This window comes from Neomonachus schauinslandi, chromosome 8 (assembly GCF_002201575.2).
Source record: "Neomonachus schauinslandi chromosome 8, ASM220157v2, whole genome shotgun sequence".
In the NCBI taxonomy this organism is placed as follows: Eukaryota; Metazoa; Chordata; class Mammalia; order Carnivora; family Phocidae; genus Neomonachus; species Neomonachus schauinslandi.
The window spans coordinates 95,183,134-95,200,712 of record NC_058410.1 but is presented as its reverse complement, the minus strand read 5'-3'; the positions used below and the strand labels follow the sequence as shown (position 1 = coordinate 95,200,712).

At 36.9% G+C, this 17,579-nt stretch overlaps 1 protein-coding gene across 2 annotated transcripts in view; it reads right to left on the bottom strand.

The window, feature by feature from the left end:
* Positions 1 to 17,579, bottom strand: part of COL21A1 (collagen type XXI alpha 1 chain) — a 138,903-nt gene that overhangs the window by 28,619 nt on the left and 92,705 nt on the right. For both annotated transcript variants that reach the window (XM_044917712.1, XM_044917711.1), the window contains one exon: positions 15,896 to 15,949. In XM_044917712.1, coding sequence (XP_044773647.1) covers positions 15,896 to 15,949 — 54 coding nt within the window. The remainder of the gene's footprint in view (positions 1 to 15,895; positions 15,950 to 17,579) is intronic.

Here is a 17,579-nt window from a genome sequence, read left to right as displayed (position 1 = left end):
GAACTTTGTAAACCTGAATCTGAATCCATTGGAAACCAACTGTAAACATACTTGGTGAAACACTAGACATTTCTGCTTAAAATCAGGAATAAAGCATAAGCTGGATTCTGAAGTAATGATTTCACTTATAGGAAAACATCCTTCCCTCCAAATATTGCATAACACATGGGAATATATGTAATATCAATAGGGGAAGTTAGATGAAATACATCCATGCTATAAATAAAAGGAAATGAGATAGGTGTTATATTCTTTCTTATAACCAGATATGGTAAAATATCTGTAACACTGTGAAGTTAAATAATATTTCAATGGACATGACTTTTTATTTTGAAAATGTGTATGTGCTCTGTTTATGTATTCATATATTCAAGACTAAGTTTGGAAAGAATCTTACTAAATGAATGATTATTATCTCTAGGGATGGGAACGGGATTTGGGTAAACTAAGGCAGTTTTGAAATTTACAGCACAACTTCTACATGTTTTGCCTATTTAAGAGAAGTTAAATAAAATGTATAAGTGAATACATAAGGTAATATAAATATAATTAAAATGTACAATAAATAATACATTAAAAAGTTGGCCCATGGAGTTTTATATTTCAAAAATTTCTCAGGAAAAAAAAAAACCTAAGATTTTTCTCCCCGCATTTAAGTCATTCAAGAAACTACTGTTAAATACCTGTCCTTCAAAATAAAAGAAGATATTAAAGGTTGTGGCTATTATTTCATTTAAAAACAACCACCACCACCACCACCTTATGGGGAGCCTGGGTAACTCAGTTGGTTAAGTGTCTGACTCTTGATTTTGGCTCAGGTAATGATCTCAGGGTTGTGAGATGGAGCCCCACATTGGGCTCCCCCACTCAGTGGGGAGTCTGCTTAAGAGTCTGTGTGTCTCCTCCTCTCCTTTCCTCCTCCCCCCATTCGTGCACACTTGCTCTCTCTCTAAAATAAATAAATATTTTTAAAAACCACACAAAAAAACTAAAAAACAAGAAAGAAGTATACTGCAACCTCACAGCTGTGACCTCAGAGGGTAACATATCTGCTTAGTTTTCATGCCTTGGTAGGTTATTCTCACAGACAATTTTTCACACATTGCTAAGGATATACTGGTAGACAAGGCGTCAGTCTTCCCAACTAGGGAAGAACAATACTGTGTTTAAGAAGCAATTTCTTTGATAACAAAGACAGGAATTTGGCATTTGACAAGATTAGCCTTACCATTTCCCCACAACAGAAGTAATAGAAGGTAACTTTTCTAAAATAAAAATGGTAATAGATCAGATCTAAAAATTGATTTAAAAAATACTATATATATTTTCAAAGTAAATTTCTAGGAAAATTAATAACCTAAAAATTTCATTGAAGATGTAACAAACAAATAAATTTAAGTGACCAAATTCCTATCTTTGTGAGGATTTATCAATCTTCCCATAAACAACTTTACTCTTGTTCAGTTGTACGTAGATGCACCTTTATTTTCCAAAATAGATTTGCTTCTGAAATTTTGTCAAAAAATAATAAAGTATTTTAAATACACCAACAACACTGAATCTATTTGGAAATATAATTTCAAATTATCATTCATGGCAATATTGAAGTTTATTTAGCCTGAGAAAGATATTAAAGCACATATAGCCTTAAAAAATAATAAGGTAGCTAATAAGATAATTCCATTTTCATTTACCAATGTCACCAAAATTAATTGTTCTCAAGTAGGTAACTTTTATCTTTCTACTACATTCATATTCCTCTATTTTGATCAACCTGTATCATAGCCTTTATATCACTACTTATCAAATTTTATATCAGCTACATATAAGGCAGCCATTAAAAATGCAGTTCCCTGGGCTTCAGCCCCTAATTCTGATACATTAGGACTGAGATGGGCCAGAAAACTGAATTTTAATAGCTATCTCTCATGATTCTGGTTAAAGTACTCTGGATCAGAGTTGGAGAAACACTGCTCTGTTTACTAGATAGTAAACAGACAGACAAACTCTTGAACATTATTTGCATTTGGGGTATAAAGCTAGAAAAGTCATCAAGAAGTTTTTTATGAGTATCTACCAATTAAATTTTCATATAATCAATTTTATGTCTCTTCGTTCAAAAACAACTATAGATCATTTTCCCACCATTTTTAACCCTTCATCAAAAGTCTTAATACTGTTTTTCATGATTAACTTCACTTTAACGGAATTTAAGAGTCTTGACCTACCACAGCCTTTTATATAAACCTTTGTACAATATGCTTATTGAGTAAATTTTCTCTTTCTCCTAACTGCTGAGAAACTATTCTATCTAAAACCACCTGGTAGAATATTGTACATTCTATGACTGCTCAGCAAATATTAGCACCTGACTCCACATCTCAATAAGAATCTGCAACAATCCTAAAGCTCTCTTATGGTGGTTTCCCATTTTGTGTGATTAGTCATTCCATTCTTAAAATACATTATTTTAAGTTCTTCATATTTCACCTAAATCCATCAATTAAGTGCACTTTTCATGTAGACATCATAAAACTCCTTTGCCCTTATTTAAATATTCATCAAATCACTCTTTATACTTCACTTGCAAGAAAGAGATCTTCACTGAAAATGCCTGGTCCCTATGTTCTAATAAATTAAAAGTAAGTTATATGCCAATCTTATTTGATCATTTCCAGTGGATTAAATTCATTATGAACCATTAGGGTCATACATGACTTCTAGAACATTCTCAATACTAGTCTACTCATGATTAATACACTCTTTTGTTAAAACATACCTTGGTTTTTTTTTTTCCCCTACAACCTCAGAAGTGTGTACCAGAAAGAGTGTCAAAGCCACAAACTTTTGAAGAACCAAAATAAAAACAGCAAAGCAGCTATGACTTAACAAAGTACATCTGTTTCAAACAACAGAACACTTCAGTTCAATATTCAAAATTGCAAAAATCATTTTTTATAAACCATCTGAAACTACTGGCAATCTATTATCTATTTATTAGGTAATTTACCTGATTATCAAAAATAAAAATGTGTATTGGTATAAACAAATATTTTCAAGCGCTCTTTCTCAGATACTCCCCATCTGTATTTTAACACACCCTAACATACTGAAAACATAAACGATTTTCTGATGTTCTCAGAGGCATGAAACATTTGTCTAGTGTTCAATGTGGTAACCACACTCAAGCATTTTGAAAATATTGTTTAAAAACATTAAAAAAAGAGCTCATCAGAATGAAATAATCTAGTTACCAAAGTGTGCACTCCAGATCACATAAAAAATATCAGTTTCCACACTTGTGAAAATAGAACAAATTGAAAACATTTTCATTTCATCTGTTAAAACAGCATTTATATGGATCATGAGCCCAGTATTAAATATAACTTGTCTTGAATAACACTGTTAATTCTGTATTTTCATGCTTTGAAAATGGTGAATGTATTTGGACAATTTAAAATGATCATATGATACCTTACAATAAAGATAAAAAGTATACAAAACAACCCCAGCCCCTGTATGACTAAAGAACATAATCTGAAACTCAAAGTCTTGAAATCTTTGAAATCTAGACTAAATATCCTGTATAGATGGTGATGCAAGTTTCCTCTCACCCATTCTCTTCAAAACTGAGGTGGATGTAACCAATCCCCATGTCAGTGAAAACAGTGAGCCTATGTTAGCAACATGAGATTCTATTTACCCACAGGTTATGTTACCCATTCTGAGAACTAATCATACATCATTTCATAGGTTCAGTTACATTCATTGCTCTTGTCATTTCAGAGTTCAATAAAGTCTTTTTCAAATTATAAGGACATGAATAAATAAGACTGAAATAACTACATTTTAATGCTTATCAATAATTTCACAATGAACATATTTTTTATTTTTTATTTTATTATGTTATGTTAATCACCATACATTACATCATTAGTTTTCGATGTAGTGTTCCATGACTCACTGTTTGTGTATAACACCCAGTGCTCCATTCAGTACGTGCCCTCTTTAATACCCATCACCAGGCTAACTCAGAGTTAGCCTGTTTGTTTGTTTGTTTCTCAGAGTCCAGTCTCTCATGGTTCATCTCCCCCTCCAAATTCCCCCCCTTCATTTTTCCCTTCGTCTTTTTTTTTTTTTTTAACATATAATGTACTATTTGTTTCAGAGGTACAGCTCAGTGATTCAACAGTCTTATACAATTCACAGTGCTCAATGCTTTGAAACTAGAACTCAATCACAAGACGAAAGTCAGAAAGAACTCAAATACATGGAGGCTAAAGAGCATCCTACTAAAGAATGAATGGGTCAACCAGGAAATTAAAGAAGAATTAAAAAAATTCATGGAAACCAATGAAAATGAAAACACAACTGTTCAAAATCTTTGGGATGCAACAAAGGCAGTCTTAAGAGGAAAGTACATAGCAATACAAGCCTTTCTCAAGAAACAAGAAAGGTCTCAAATACAAAACCTAACCCTACACCTAAAGGAGCTGGAGAAAGAACAGCAAATAAAGCCTAAACCCAGCAGGAAAAGAGAAATAATAAAGATCAGAGCAGAAATCAATGAAATAGAAACCAAACAGTAGAACAGATCAATGAACCTAGGAGCTGGTTCTTTGAAAGAATTAATAAGACTGATAAACCCCTGGCCAGACTTATCAAAAAGAAAAATGACCCAAATCAATAAAATCATGAATGAAAGAGGAGAGATCACAACCAACACCAAAGAAATGCAAACAATTATAAGAACATATTAGGAACAACTATATGCCAGCAAATGAGATAATCTGGAAGAAATGGATGCATTCCTAGAGATGTATCAACTACCAAAACTGAACCAGGAAGAAATAGAAAACCTGAACAGAACTATAACCACTAAGGAAATTGAAGCAGTCATCAAAAATCTCCCAACAAACAAAAGCCCAGGACCAGATGGCTTCCCAGGGGAATTCTACCAAACATTTAAAGAAGAATTAATACCTATTCTTCTGAAACTGTTCCAAAAAATAGAAATGGAAGGAAAACTTCCAAACTTGTTTTATGAGGCCACCATTACCTTGATCCCAAAACCAAAGACCCCATCAAAAAGGAGAATTACAGACCAATATCCGTGATGAACAGGGATGCAAAAATTCTCACCAAAATACTAGCCAATAGGATCCAACAGTACATTAAAAGGATTATTCACCACGACCAAGTGGGATTTATCCCTGGGCTGCAAGGTGGGTTCAACATCCGCAAATCAATCAATGTGATACAATACATTAATAAAAGAAAGAACAAGAACCATAGGATCCTCTCAATAGATGCAGAAAAAGCATTTGACAAAGTACAGCATCCTTTCTTGACCAAAACTCTTTGGAGTATAGGGATAGAGGGTACATACCTCAATATCATAAAAGCCATCTATGAAAAACCCACAGCGAATATCATTCTCATTGGGGAAAAACTGAGAGCTTTCCCCCTAAGGTCAGGAACGTGGCAGGGATGTCCACTATCACCACTGCTATTCAACATAGTATTAGAAGTCCTAGCCACAGCAATCAGACAACAAAAAGAAATAAAAGGCATCCAAATCGGCAAAGAAGAAGTCAAACTCTCACTCTTTGCAGATGATATGATACTTTATGTGGAAAACCCCAAAGACTCCACCCCAAAACTGCTAGAACTCATACAGGAATTCAGTAAAGTGGCAGGATATAAAATCAGTGCACAGAAATCAGTGGTATTCCTATACACCAACAACAAGACAGAAGAAAGAGAAATTAAGGAGTTGATCCCGTTTACAATTGCACCCAAAACCATAAGATACCTAGGAATAAATCTAACCAAAGAGGCAAAGGATCTGTACTCAGAAAACTATAAAATACTCATGAAAGAAACTGAGGAAGACACAAAGAAATGGAAAAACATTCCATGCTCATGGATTGGAAGAACAAATATTGTGAAGATGTCAATGCTACCTAGAGCAATCTACACATTCAATGCAAACCCCATCAAAATACAATCAACTTTTTTCAAAGAAATGGAACAAATAATCCTAATATTTGTATGGAACCAGAAAAGACCCCGAATAGCCAGAGGAATGTTGAAAAAGAAAAGCAAAGCTGGTGGCATCACAATTCCGGACTTCAAGCTCTATTACAAAGCTGTCATCGTCAAGACAGTATGGTACTGGCACAAAAACAGACACATAGATCAATGGAACAGAATAGAGAGCCCAGAAATGGACCCTCAACTCTATGGTCAACTCATCTTCGATAAAGCAGGAAAGAATGTCCAATGGAAAAAAGACAGTCTCTTCAACAAATGGTGTTGGGAAAATTGGACAGCCACATGCAGAAGAATGAAACTGGACCATTTCCTTACACCACACACAAAAATAGACTCCAAATGGTTGAAAGACCTAAATGTGAGACAGGAGTCCATCGAAATCCTAAAGGAAAACACAGACAGCAACTTCTTCGACCTCAGACGCAGCAGCTTCTTCCTAGAAACATCTCCAAAGGCAAGGGAAGCAAGGGCAAAAATGAACTTCATCAAGATAAAAAGTTTTTGCACAGCAAAGGAAACAGTCAACAAAACCAAAAGACAACTGACAGAATGGGAGAAGATATTTGCAAATGACATATCAGATAAATGACATATCAGTATCCAAAATCTATAAAGAACTTATCAAACTCAACACCCAAAGAACAAATGATCCAATCAAGAAATGGGCAGAAGACATGAAGAGACATTTTTCCAAAGAAGACATCCAAATGGCCAACAGACACATGAAAAAGTGCTCAACATCACTCGGCATCAGGGAAATCCAAATCAAAACCTCAATGAGATACCACCTCACACCAGTCAGAATGGCTAAAATTAACAAGTCAGGAAACGACAGATGTTGGCGGGGATGCGGAGAAAGGGGAACCCTCCTACACTGTTGGTGGGAATGCAAGCTGGTGCAGCCACTCTGGAAAACAGTATGGAGGTTCCCCAAAAAGTTGGAAATAGAGCTACCCTACAACCCAGCAATTGCACTACTGGGTATTTACCCCAAAGATACAAATGTAGGGATCCGAAGGGGTACATGCACCCTGATGTTGATAGCAGCAATGTCCACAATAGCCAAACTATGGAAAGAGCCAAGATGTCCATCGACAGATGAATGGATAAAGAAGATGTGGTATATATATACAATGGAATATTATGCAGCCATCGAAAAATGAAATCTTGCCATTTGCAACGACATGGATGGAACTGGAGGGTGTTATGCTGAGCGAAATAAGTCAATCAGAGAAAGACATGTATCATATGATCTCACTGATATGAGGAATTCTTAATCTCAGGAGACAAACTGAGGGTTGCTGGAGTGGTGAGGGTGGGAGGGATGGGGTGGCTGGGTGATAGACATTGGGGAGGGTATGTGCTACAGTGAGTACAATGAACATATTTAAGAGATTTCTTCGAACAACCAGAAAAATGATTAGTACCATAGACACAGAGCCTCCAAATTTAAAGTCCACAATGTTGCTTTATAAAGTTGTTTGATGGTGGTCTCATTTACTATGTCAGTGAAATCGTTTGTAAGGAAAGAATTAAGCAGATCCTTTGTTAAATTTGGTGGGATTTTATTAACTAACTTATACAGATAATGGGCCAACAATTGATTTTTATGTTTAAAGAAGACAAATATAATAGCTTCATAGTCATTACAAAGCCAAAAGCCATATTTTGGGAAATGAAAATGTTGCAGATATTGCTTACAAATTCAATCACTCCTGCAGATAAATCAGACATGTACATGATTACTTTAGTTAAAACCTATTTCAAAACGCATCCTAAGAGTTACTCTCAATCAGGTTTTAAGACAAAATCCTGGAATTAGCAGGGGATTAAAATAATAAATACAACTGAATTTTTCAAACATTCTAAGTTGATTTATGTGAGTGAGCTGCCTTCACACTAAGAAATGCCATGTGAAATTCTTAGGAGACATCAGGTTAAGGTTGTTTCACTCAACACATACCAACAACGTGCCCCTCCTCGTGCCTGAAACAAGAGTGGGAAAAAAATGTTACAAATCTGTACAGAAGACCTCAAAAAGCTGGCCACTCAATTGCAAATCAAACAGAAACAATGACAGAATTCAGGGTTCTTTCCCCCTCTTAACCTTTCTTCTCAATATAAATAAAAAATACAGTCAAATAGGAAAATAAAGATCCCTTCACATTACTAAGATAATAAAGTGAATTATACCACATGGGAAACCACCATAGCCTTTCAACATGAACTTTTTCCAAGAATTTTATGGATGTCTTTGGCTTTATAAGCATAAAAATGACATGTCAAATAATCACCCCAAAGAGAAGGTGATGAAACAAAAGACCTACTTGTCTCTTAAGAACATGATGACTTGGACCAGTTCAGCAGCTAACATTACAAGCACAACATGCAGTTTAGCAAGAATTTGAAAGACATGAGGAAAGGGAGCAAAAGCCTCTATGAGCCAATGTCCTCAGATATAGTACAGTGACCCCCACATCTTCATCCCTAGAAAAATGATACAGCAAACATTTCCAGAATACAAAGGCTTAAAACATCCTTATTTAAGAAACATGTGCTCGGGCGCCTGGGTGGCTCAGTTGGTTAAGCGACTGCCTTCGGCTCAGGTCATGATCCTGGAGTCCCGGGATCGAGTCCCGCATCGGGCTCCCTGCTTGGCAGGGAGTCTGCTTCTCCCTCTGACCCTCCCCCCTCTCATGCTCTATCTCATTCTCTCTCAAATGAATAAATAAAATCTTTAAAAAAAATAAAAATAAATAAAAAATAAAGAAAGAAACATGTGCTCACCTCCATAGGTCCAGAAAATGTATCATCCTTTCTCTCATCCTCATGGAGCTCCAGGAATCTTGACTCAAGGAATGGAATCCAGGCCCTGCCTACGCATCTTCACCCTGAGCCACCCGGGGCTGGTTGATCAGAAGAGAACTAGCAAGCAAATGCCTCAGACTGAGCAAAAATGTAACACTAGATACAGCAGGTCATCAGTATTGCGCACCCGGACAAGAATAGCTAAGATAAAGAAGCAGAGGAAACATGGATGCTGCAGATAGTTTGGCCAGCAACAACTGGCTATGGCAAAGTAGCTGATGATCATAATTTGGTCAAATACAAGTGTTTCCAGTTTTCGTTTTTCAACTACTGGTGAATTTTGGTGGTCTGCTGCCTTGTCACCCTATCCACCTAACTGTCCAAGATAAAAGCAGTTATTGGTGAGAAGTTCAGAAAACATACTTCCAGCAACTGAGGATTCCTTGAAGCAATCTGATTTTTCTTCATTCCTTGGCACAAAATGTAGTCTGACAAGCTTAAGATCTTTTTTAAAAAAAGAAACACTGTAAAATACTCAAAATCCAGCCCTTAATTTTTTTTTATAATGTATTACAAAAACAATGGCATGCTCAGGGGAGAAAATAAAGTACCAATAAGCAAAAATAGAACCTAACAGACATCAAAAACCATCCTGGAGAAAAAATAAGCAAAGTAATCAAAACAGGATTAAACCGTATGTTTACCACATAGATTATTTCTTATACATACATATTCATAAAGTATCTCATTTTAAACTATGTTTAGGTATGTATACATTTTATACAGTTTATATACATAATCCATTTAGTATCGGACATTAAAACTGTTATGACTTTGCAAGATGATGAGGAGTACAGAGAAGACACATGGGCTAAAAGTTACTAAATGGAATGATGCAAAAAATGCAGAAAAACGAGAAGAGGATGAAGTTTTTAAAAACACATGAGAGGTTAACGAAATTTATGAATCAGAACATAGTGGTGGCTGAAGAGCCTTGCTTTTAACCAAATCGTCATTTAAACTTGTTGATTTGCTTTAATCCCAAATGTTTTTAATCAATACAGGTGCTGCCAAGTGTTTGCTTGGTATCAGTATGTGCTCACATGCCTTTTTACACGGGTCCATTGCTAAATAAAATGTTACTAGATGAAAAGCCCAGTGTGCGAGTTTCCTGTGCCTGCAGTAAAAAATCACCACATCCTTGGTTCTTTAAAACAACACTATTTTATTCTCTCACAGTTCTGGAGGCCAGAAGTTTGAAGTCTGCGTCTTGATAGCGTTGCACTCCCCGCAGAGGTTCTAGGGGAGAATCCATTCCTTGTCTCTTCCAACTTGGAGCTGCCAGCATTCCTCAACTTGGGGCCGCCTTGCTCCAATATCAGCCACCATGATCTCAGGGCTGGCCTCTGAGAAACTTCAATTCTGCTCTTAGGGTCTTTCAGCTGGGATCAGCCACCCCTCAGATAACCCAGGATAACTTCCTCATCACAATATCCCAATTTAATCACATCTGCAAAGACCCTTTAATCAAATGAGATAGCATTTACAGGTTTCAGGCAATAGAGTCTGATGATCTTGTGGGGGAGGGAGGGGAGTATTTTTCAACCTACTATCCATAGTATTCACAAAATTCTCCTAAAATTTCCTTGAATCTGACCCACTATTTCTTATTAGAATTTTATTAGTTGTGTCTATTCTTTGCTAATTACCCAAAACATAGGCCACCTATTTAAATGCCTTTGTTATTATCTAGATAGGTTCCATTTGAAAATACTTTAGGATCACCTCCCCCAGCCCAAACTGATTCTTCTTGCTCTCTTTTCTGTTTATTGCTTGGTCTTCCTGTGTCATCATCCATGAGGCAGGACTTTGAAAATCAACCTTTTTCATCTTAAGTGCCACATCCAATTAATCCTCAAGCTCTGCTGGTTCCACTTCAGTTCACTTCAAATCAGTCCCACTCGCGCTGCCCCCGACTCTGAATGTTCCTGGCCTGGTTGTAACTGCAGGGGACAGAGCTCAGCTAGCCGGCTGCCAGGCTCAGTCCTCTATACCTTGGCTCACCTTTATCCATTCTCTATTCTGCTGTCAGAGTGATCTTTCTCAAACTTTCTGAATCTGATCAACTCACTCACCTACTTGAAACCTTTGAAAAGATCCCACTATTCTCAGATTTAAGTTCAAACAACACAGACAGGGCTGCTACCTACACCCACAACCTCATCTTGTATTTCTATCCCATTCCTTCCTTCCAAATCTCCTAAGCAGCCTGAACTAGAATCAGCTTTTTCTAAAGTACCATGATTTTTTTTTTTTTTTTTTACTTCTACATTTTGGAACATACTACAGGTTTCTGCCTTGCCAGGCCAAACAACTAGCCAAGTCCTATTTATCTTCCAGAATTTGGCTAAGAGAGTCCCTTGTTTAGGAACATATCCCTATACACTTTAAACAAGTGAACCATACAGTATGTGTACTATATCTCAATAATGCTATTATTGAAAAGAAAAGAATGAATCGGGCTCAGATGGTCCCAAACTCAGTGTTATACACATCTCCAACTTCACAAGATCCCCTGTGCCTATCTCCCTAACATTTCTACTACACTGTCATCTGCTGGCTCATGACTGCTTGAGGGCACGACTGTGACAAATTAATCTTCACATTCTCCTTGAGTAATATAATGTCTGGTACAAGGCGGACACTCAGTAAATGTTTGTTGAGTGGGTGACAAGATTATATAATCCTTCAACACAGCATTACATGGTTGAAACCAACTATAATAAGTCCACCAAGTGTAGAATGGAGTTTACAGTCACCTGGATTGAAGTTAGGTATATATAGTTTGCCACTGAGAAAGTAAATTACCTTTGCGGCTAAATTACTACGAAGATTGACCAATACTAGGCTTTAAGATTCAAAGTATAGCCATTAGAATGTAATTGCACTTTAGACAATATAATCCTTTCCCAATGAAATACAGCCTTTGTCCTCAATTTGCATTCCAGCAGTTAGTGTTCATATTTATCAATCAGCTTACAGGGATGAGTCATCATCCAGCTGCTATAAGCCGTGTTTAATTAGCTTTAAAGCATTTTTCTAAGAGCTTCTGTCCTTCCAACTTAAGCTCCATTAGTTTTCTTGGCTGCCACATTATAGAACAAATAAAGTGAACACGTCCTTTTTAGTGGGGCCAAATCATTCATTATACTTATATGCAGCATCCACACACAATGGAAGAGTATTCATTTCTTTGTGTCATCAAATACATAAACTTCCATTTTTTTTTTCCTGTTTTCAAAGCGTTTCCAAAAATGGTAAAGATCAGTCCTCAAAGGATGTTACTTCTAACAACCAAGTTTTCATTAATGGCCTAAAGAGAATAATTCATAATTCTGTTCTTAAGTGTAAAAGAATACAGACCAGAAGAATTCTATCCAGATAACGTGGGCCAATTTTAGATGCTCAATCTATTAATTGCTTTCCTAAGAGAGCATGTCTTCTGGCATAGGAAACCTGGTTTCCTCTCCCGCGGTTGGCAGGAAAGAGAGACAGAGGGAGAGAAGGGGCAAAGGACAGTTCTTGCCTTCCCTAATCTGGTGGGATGGAGTAGGAAAGAGTCTGAAGAGTTTCTCTTGGTAACTCCCAGTTTTCTACCTGGCTGGTTTAGAAGAGATTATATTCTAAATACCTCCACTATCCTACTACCATTCCCTGCCCCAGCACCTTGCTTGCCTTTTTTAGAACTCTGTGATTTAGCTTTTGTTTCTTTATCCTTTTATGGTCTCTCTCCTCTGCGAGGGTGTAAGCCTCCACGGGCAGTCTATTTCCCTCTCACTAAACCCAATGCCTTACACATTCTGTGAATGCGGTGAATGTTGGGAGGGAAGAAAGAAAGAAAAGGTTGAAATCAGAAGGGCCTGAGATGGAAATTTACGCTAGTGCAAAAGTTCTAGACAGAGGTCAGTCTTGAGTAAAGTGGGGGTAGGCAGGGCAGAAGAAAACACAAATCAGTATCTGCTTCTGGCTGCAGGGAGAAACAGGCGGCCTTGGGAGAGGAAAACAGCCCCTTAAGCATTTCTAATTCCCTATTCCATTTGGTTTCATTAACAGGATTGCAATAGTATTATTTTTCAAGTAAATATACGCTGCTCCTGTCACATTATGGTTCCTGTAGACTTGCTGGTCAGTCTGCCCTTTCTAACATTGTTTCTGTGGGAAAATGAGTCACAAGTTCCAAATAACTGACTCACCAAGATTCAGAACATAACCAGCTCAAATTATAACCTGGTTTTCATTTCAACTGCCTCTTATTTCCCTCTTCTCTTTCTTTTCAACTTTCTCGTTCTCTCAGCTGTCTTCCTTCCCCCTAGGGCCCCCTGTGTTCGCGTACCTGCACACCCATGTGTTTGCATGCACACACACCTTATATTCTCTCACAATAAGAACATAAACAAACATATCCGGTTCTCATATCCAGTTACCAAGTCTTAGAATTCTTCCTTAATCATAAAAATTATGAGTCAGATATGAGCTCACACTCCAGTCCAATTCACATCCTGGTTGAGGCCTTATTTGCCCATGCCCAGTCTGTCAAAATAGCCAGCTTGTTAGTGTCCGGATTCCAATCTCTTCTCCTTTCAGTCCATCCTGCATATACATGTAACTCATAACTGCCTCTAAAGCACTACTCTGCATCGTGTTAACTCTTTTTTTCTCACATCACTGCCATGCCAAGTGAATAGAACTTACTCCCCGAATTCACAGTCGAGGATTTCCATATGATGAACCTATCCCACCTTCTCAACTTCACTTCCTATCACTGCAGCCTCAGGGCCGCTTTCAGATCATTTCATATTTCTTAGGCACACACTTAACCATCCTACCTGTGTGTCTTCACTCATGCTCCTCCCTCTGGTCTTCCTTTCTTTCCCAGTCATCCTTTTATGATCAAATCTAGCCCCAAATCCTTGGTAAAAACTTTTCGATCACCTCAAGATACAAGATTCCCTTTCTATATTCTTTTTTAAGTTTTTACTTTAATTCAAGTTAGTGAACACAGTGTTGTATTAGTTTCAGATGTACAATATAGTGATTCATTAATTTCATACCTCACCTGGTGCTCATAAGTATACTCCTTCATCCCCATCACCTGTTTAACCCATCCCCCTCCACTCTCCCCTCTAGCAATCATTAAGTTGTTGTCTGTAATAGTCTGATTATTTTTCTCTCTTTTTTCCCCTTTTGTTTCTTAAATTCCACATGAGTGAAATCACGGTATTCGTCTTTCTCTGACTGACTTATTTTGCTTAGCATAATACTCTCTAGCTTCATCCATGTTGTTGCAAATGGCAAGGTTTCATTCTTTTTTATGGCTGAATAATATTCATATATCTATATAGATAGATGATAGATATAAAATCACCTTTTTTTTAAGATTTTATTTATTTATTTGAGAGAGAGAACGAGATAGAGTGAGAGAGCATGAGAGGGGGGAGGGTCAGAGGGAGAAGCAGACTCCCTGCTGAGCAGGGAGCCCGATGCGGGACTCGATCCCGGGACTCCAGGATCATGACCTGAGCCGAAGGCAGTCGCTTAACCAACTGAGCCACCCAGGCGCCCTAAAATCACCTCTTTATCCATTTTCAGTTGATGGACACTTGGGCTGCTTCCATAATTTGGCTATTGTAAATAATGCTGCAGTAAATATCTGGGTGCATGTAGCTATTTGAGTTTGTGTCTTCATATTCTTTGGGTAAATACCCAGTAGTGCAATTCCTGGATCATAGGGTAGTTCTATTTTTTTAATTTTTTGAGTAGCTTCCATACTATTTTCCACAGTGGCTGCACCAGTTTGTATTCCCACCTATATTCTTTCTGCGCTTAGGAGAACTCTATGCATTTGTGCAATGTTTTCATAGTTTTTTTCCATGTTTCCTAGGAAAGCCTCACAACAACACAGCAAAGTGAGTATCGTAAGTATGTACACTTCACAGATAAGGAGAAAGGTTTTCAGAGATGTGAACTGATTTACCCAAGCTTGCACAGCTGGAATGTGACAGAAATTATCTTTAAACCCTGGCCTTCCCATTCCATGTTAAATTCCCTATTCGGCACTTACTATAAACTGCCTCAGGTTGGTAATTATTTGCATCATTTTTTTTTTGCTGTCTTCCAAACTAGATTATAAGCTCTGTGAAGGCAGTAGCTACGTAAAGAACTTACCCCAGTGCATTATAATACACAAGATGAGAACTCAATAAATATTTGATTGAATGATTCTAAGAGTAGGTCAATCCATTCACCCAACTTAAAAAGCTTTGGTGATTCTGCTCTCCCTCTTCTGCCCAATATTTGAATTCTGAGTACTCACCTGAACACTCTGTGAAAAAATGCAATATATCTTGGCTGTTTTTAAATTTCTTAACCTAGTCATCCCCAAAATAAGCTGCAAATTCCCCTAAATTTAAATTCCCCTTAAGTTACTTTGATGAATAAAATGAGACCAGCAGGTATTTCAATGTTGGCCAATGTTGGCCATGAGTTGTAGGAATAAAAGTTGGGGAAAATGGTAAGTGAAGTTGAGTCATCTGGCACACTTGCTGAAAACACATATATCCAGGATTCAGATCCAGTACTTTCTCAATCATTTTTCCTTATGCCAGTTTTTATTGAACACATGACCCCAGGGGGCATACTACAAAACAATGAACCAGTGGCAAAGCGACACTGACTGAAGGCTCAGCAACAGACCATGTTGTTCGTATTAGCCATTTGTTTGTGTGGGCACGAGTACTCATGATTGTAATTTATACTGCATGTGAATTTTCTGCTCTTGACATTCTTCCTGTTTTGTAAAAAAGGATTAAATTTTTCAATATTTTACAATGTTCCACAAAGAGCTGCTATAACCTCTAAGTCTGGAAGTCACTGAACAAAGGACAGGGAACCTGACAGGAGTATTTAAATAAAGGATTTTATGACAGGAAAAGAACTTCAGTCTTTAGAACTGAATTCAGAAGGTACTCACAGGCTCTCCTTGTGATCCATCCTGACCTGGAGCACCTGGAGGTCCTGCTTCTCCCTTTTGAAGATAAAAAAAAGAGAGAGAGAGAATTCCATTTTCAGGCATGCTTATAAAATAATAATATATAACATTACATATTAAAGTACCTTAGATACAAACAGAAAAATTACTTCTAGGTTATTATTATTAATAAGTTACATGGTCACAGATGGCAACTATACTTGATACAGAATTGGTGAATCACTATATTGTACACCTGGAATTGTCTATAACACTTCAATTAAAAAAATGTAACATTGTATGTCAACTATACTTCAATAAAAATATTCAAAATTTTGTTTGCTATTTTATTATTTACTTAATATCTAAGAAAAATTCTAATAATAGTACAGGATGTTTTTAGATACAATTATAGATTTCTATTAACAAATTAGGTAAAAGACCTAAATAAATGGAAATATATATGCTGTTTATGGATAGAAAAACTCACTTTTTTTTTTTTTTTTAACAAGAAGAGAGCAGGAGGGGAAGAATGAAGGGGGGGTGAAATCGGAGGGGGAGACGAACCATGAGAGACTCTGGACTCTGAAAAACAAACTGAGGGTTCTAGAGGGGAGGGGGGTGGGAGGATGGGTTAGCCTGGTGATGGGTATTAAAGAGGGCACGTATTGAATGGAGCACTGGGTGTTATATGCAAACAATGAATCATGGAAAAATACATCAAAAACTAATGATGTAATGTATAGTGATTAACATAACATAATAAAAAAAAACCTCATTCACAGTCTTGAAGCTATAAAGTCTTCATAGCACAGGGCGCCTGGGTGGCTCAGTTGGTTAAGCGACTGCCTTCGGCTCAGGTCATGATCCTGGAGTCCCGGGACTGAGTCCCGCATTGGGCTCCCTGCTCGGCAGGGAGTCTGCTTCTCCCTCTGACCCTCCTCCCTCTCATGCTCTCTGTCTCTCATTCTCTCTGTCTCAAATAAATAAATAAAATCTTAAAAAAAAAAAAAAAGTCTTCATAGCACAAAGATGTTAGATGTCTCCAAATTAATCAAAATTTAATGCATTTTCAAAAGAAATCCCAAGAAGATTTTTGTTGTAATGTGGCAAAATGATTATAGGATTTAAGCAGAAAAACAAATTACCAAATAGTCAAGACAATTTAGGAGAAGACCAAGAGGGTGAAATGAATTTGTTCCTGAACACATATCCAGCTATGGGAGTTAAGAGTGTATACCACCAACCCAGGGAGAGATAAAAGATGAGTGGAACAGAAAAGGGAGCCCAAAACTGCCTTCAATAAGTTCAGTATCTGGAAAGGAACTATAACCGCAGCAAATGGTACTTGGACTATTAAATATAATTTAAAAAATTAAAACTGAATAATCACACACATGCATACACAGAGGAAATAAGACCAAGGTATGAGAAACAAAATTTTAAATCCTTTTGAAGGAAACATAAGAAACTATGTCTATAATTTGGGGGCAGAGAAGAATTTTTTAAGTAAAATGTAATAAAACCATAATAAATTTTGATTATCTGACTATACTAAAAATATAATGGCTTATCAAAAGATATTTTAAAAGTCTAAAGATAGACTACAGATTAGAATAAACTTGCATGTAATAACAAAGGGTTAGCAAATTAGTATCTAGAAGTTAAAAGCCTTCTAGTACTCAAT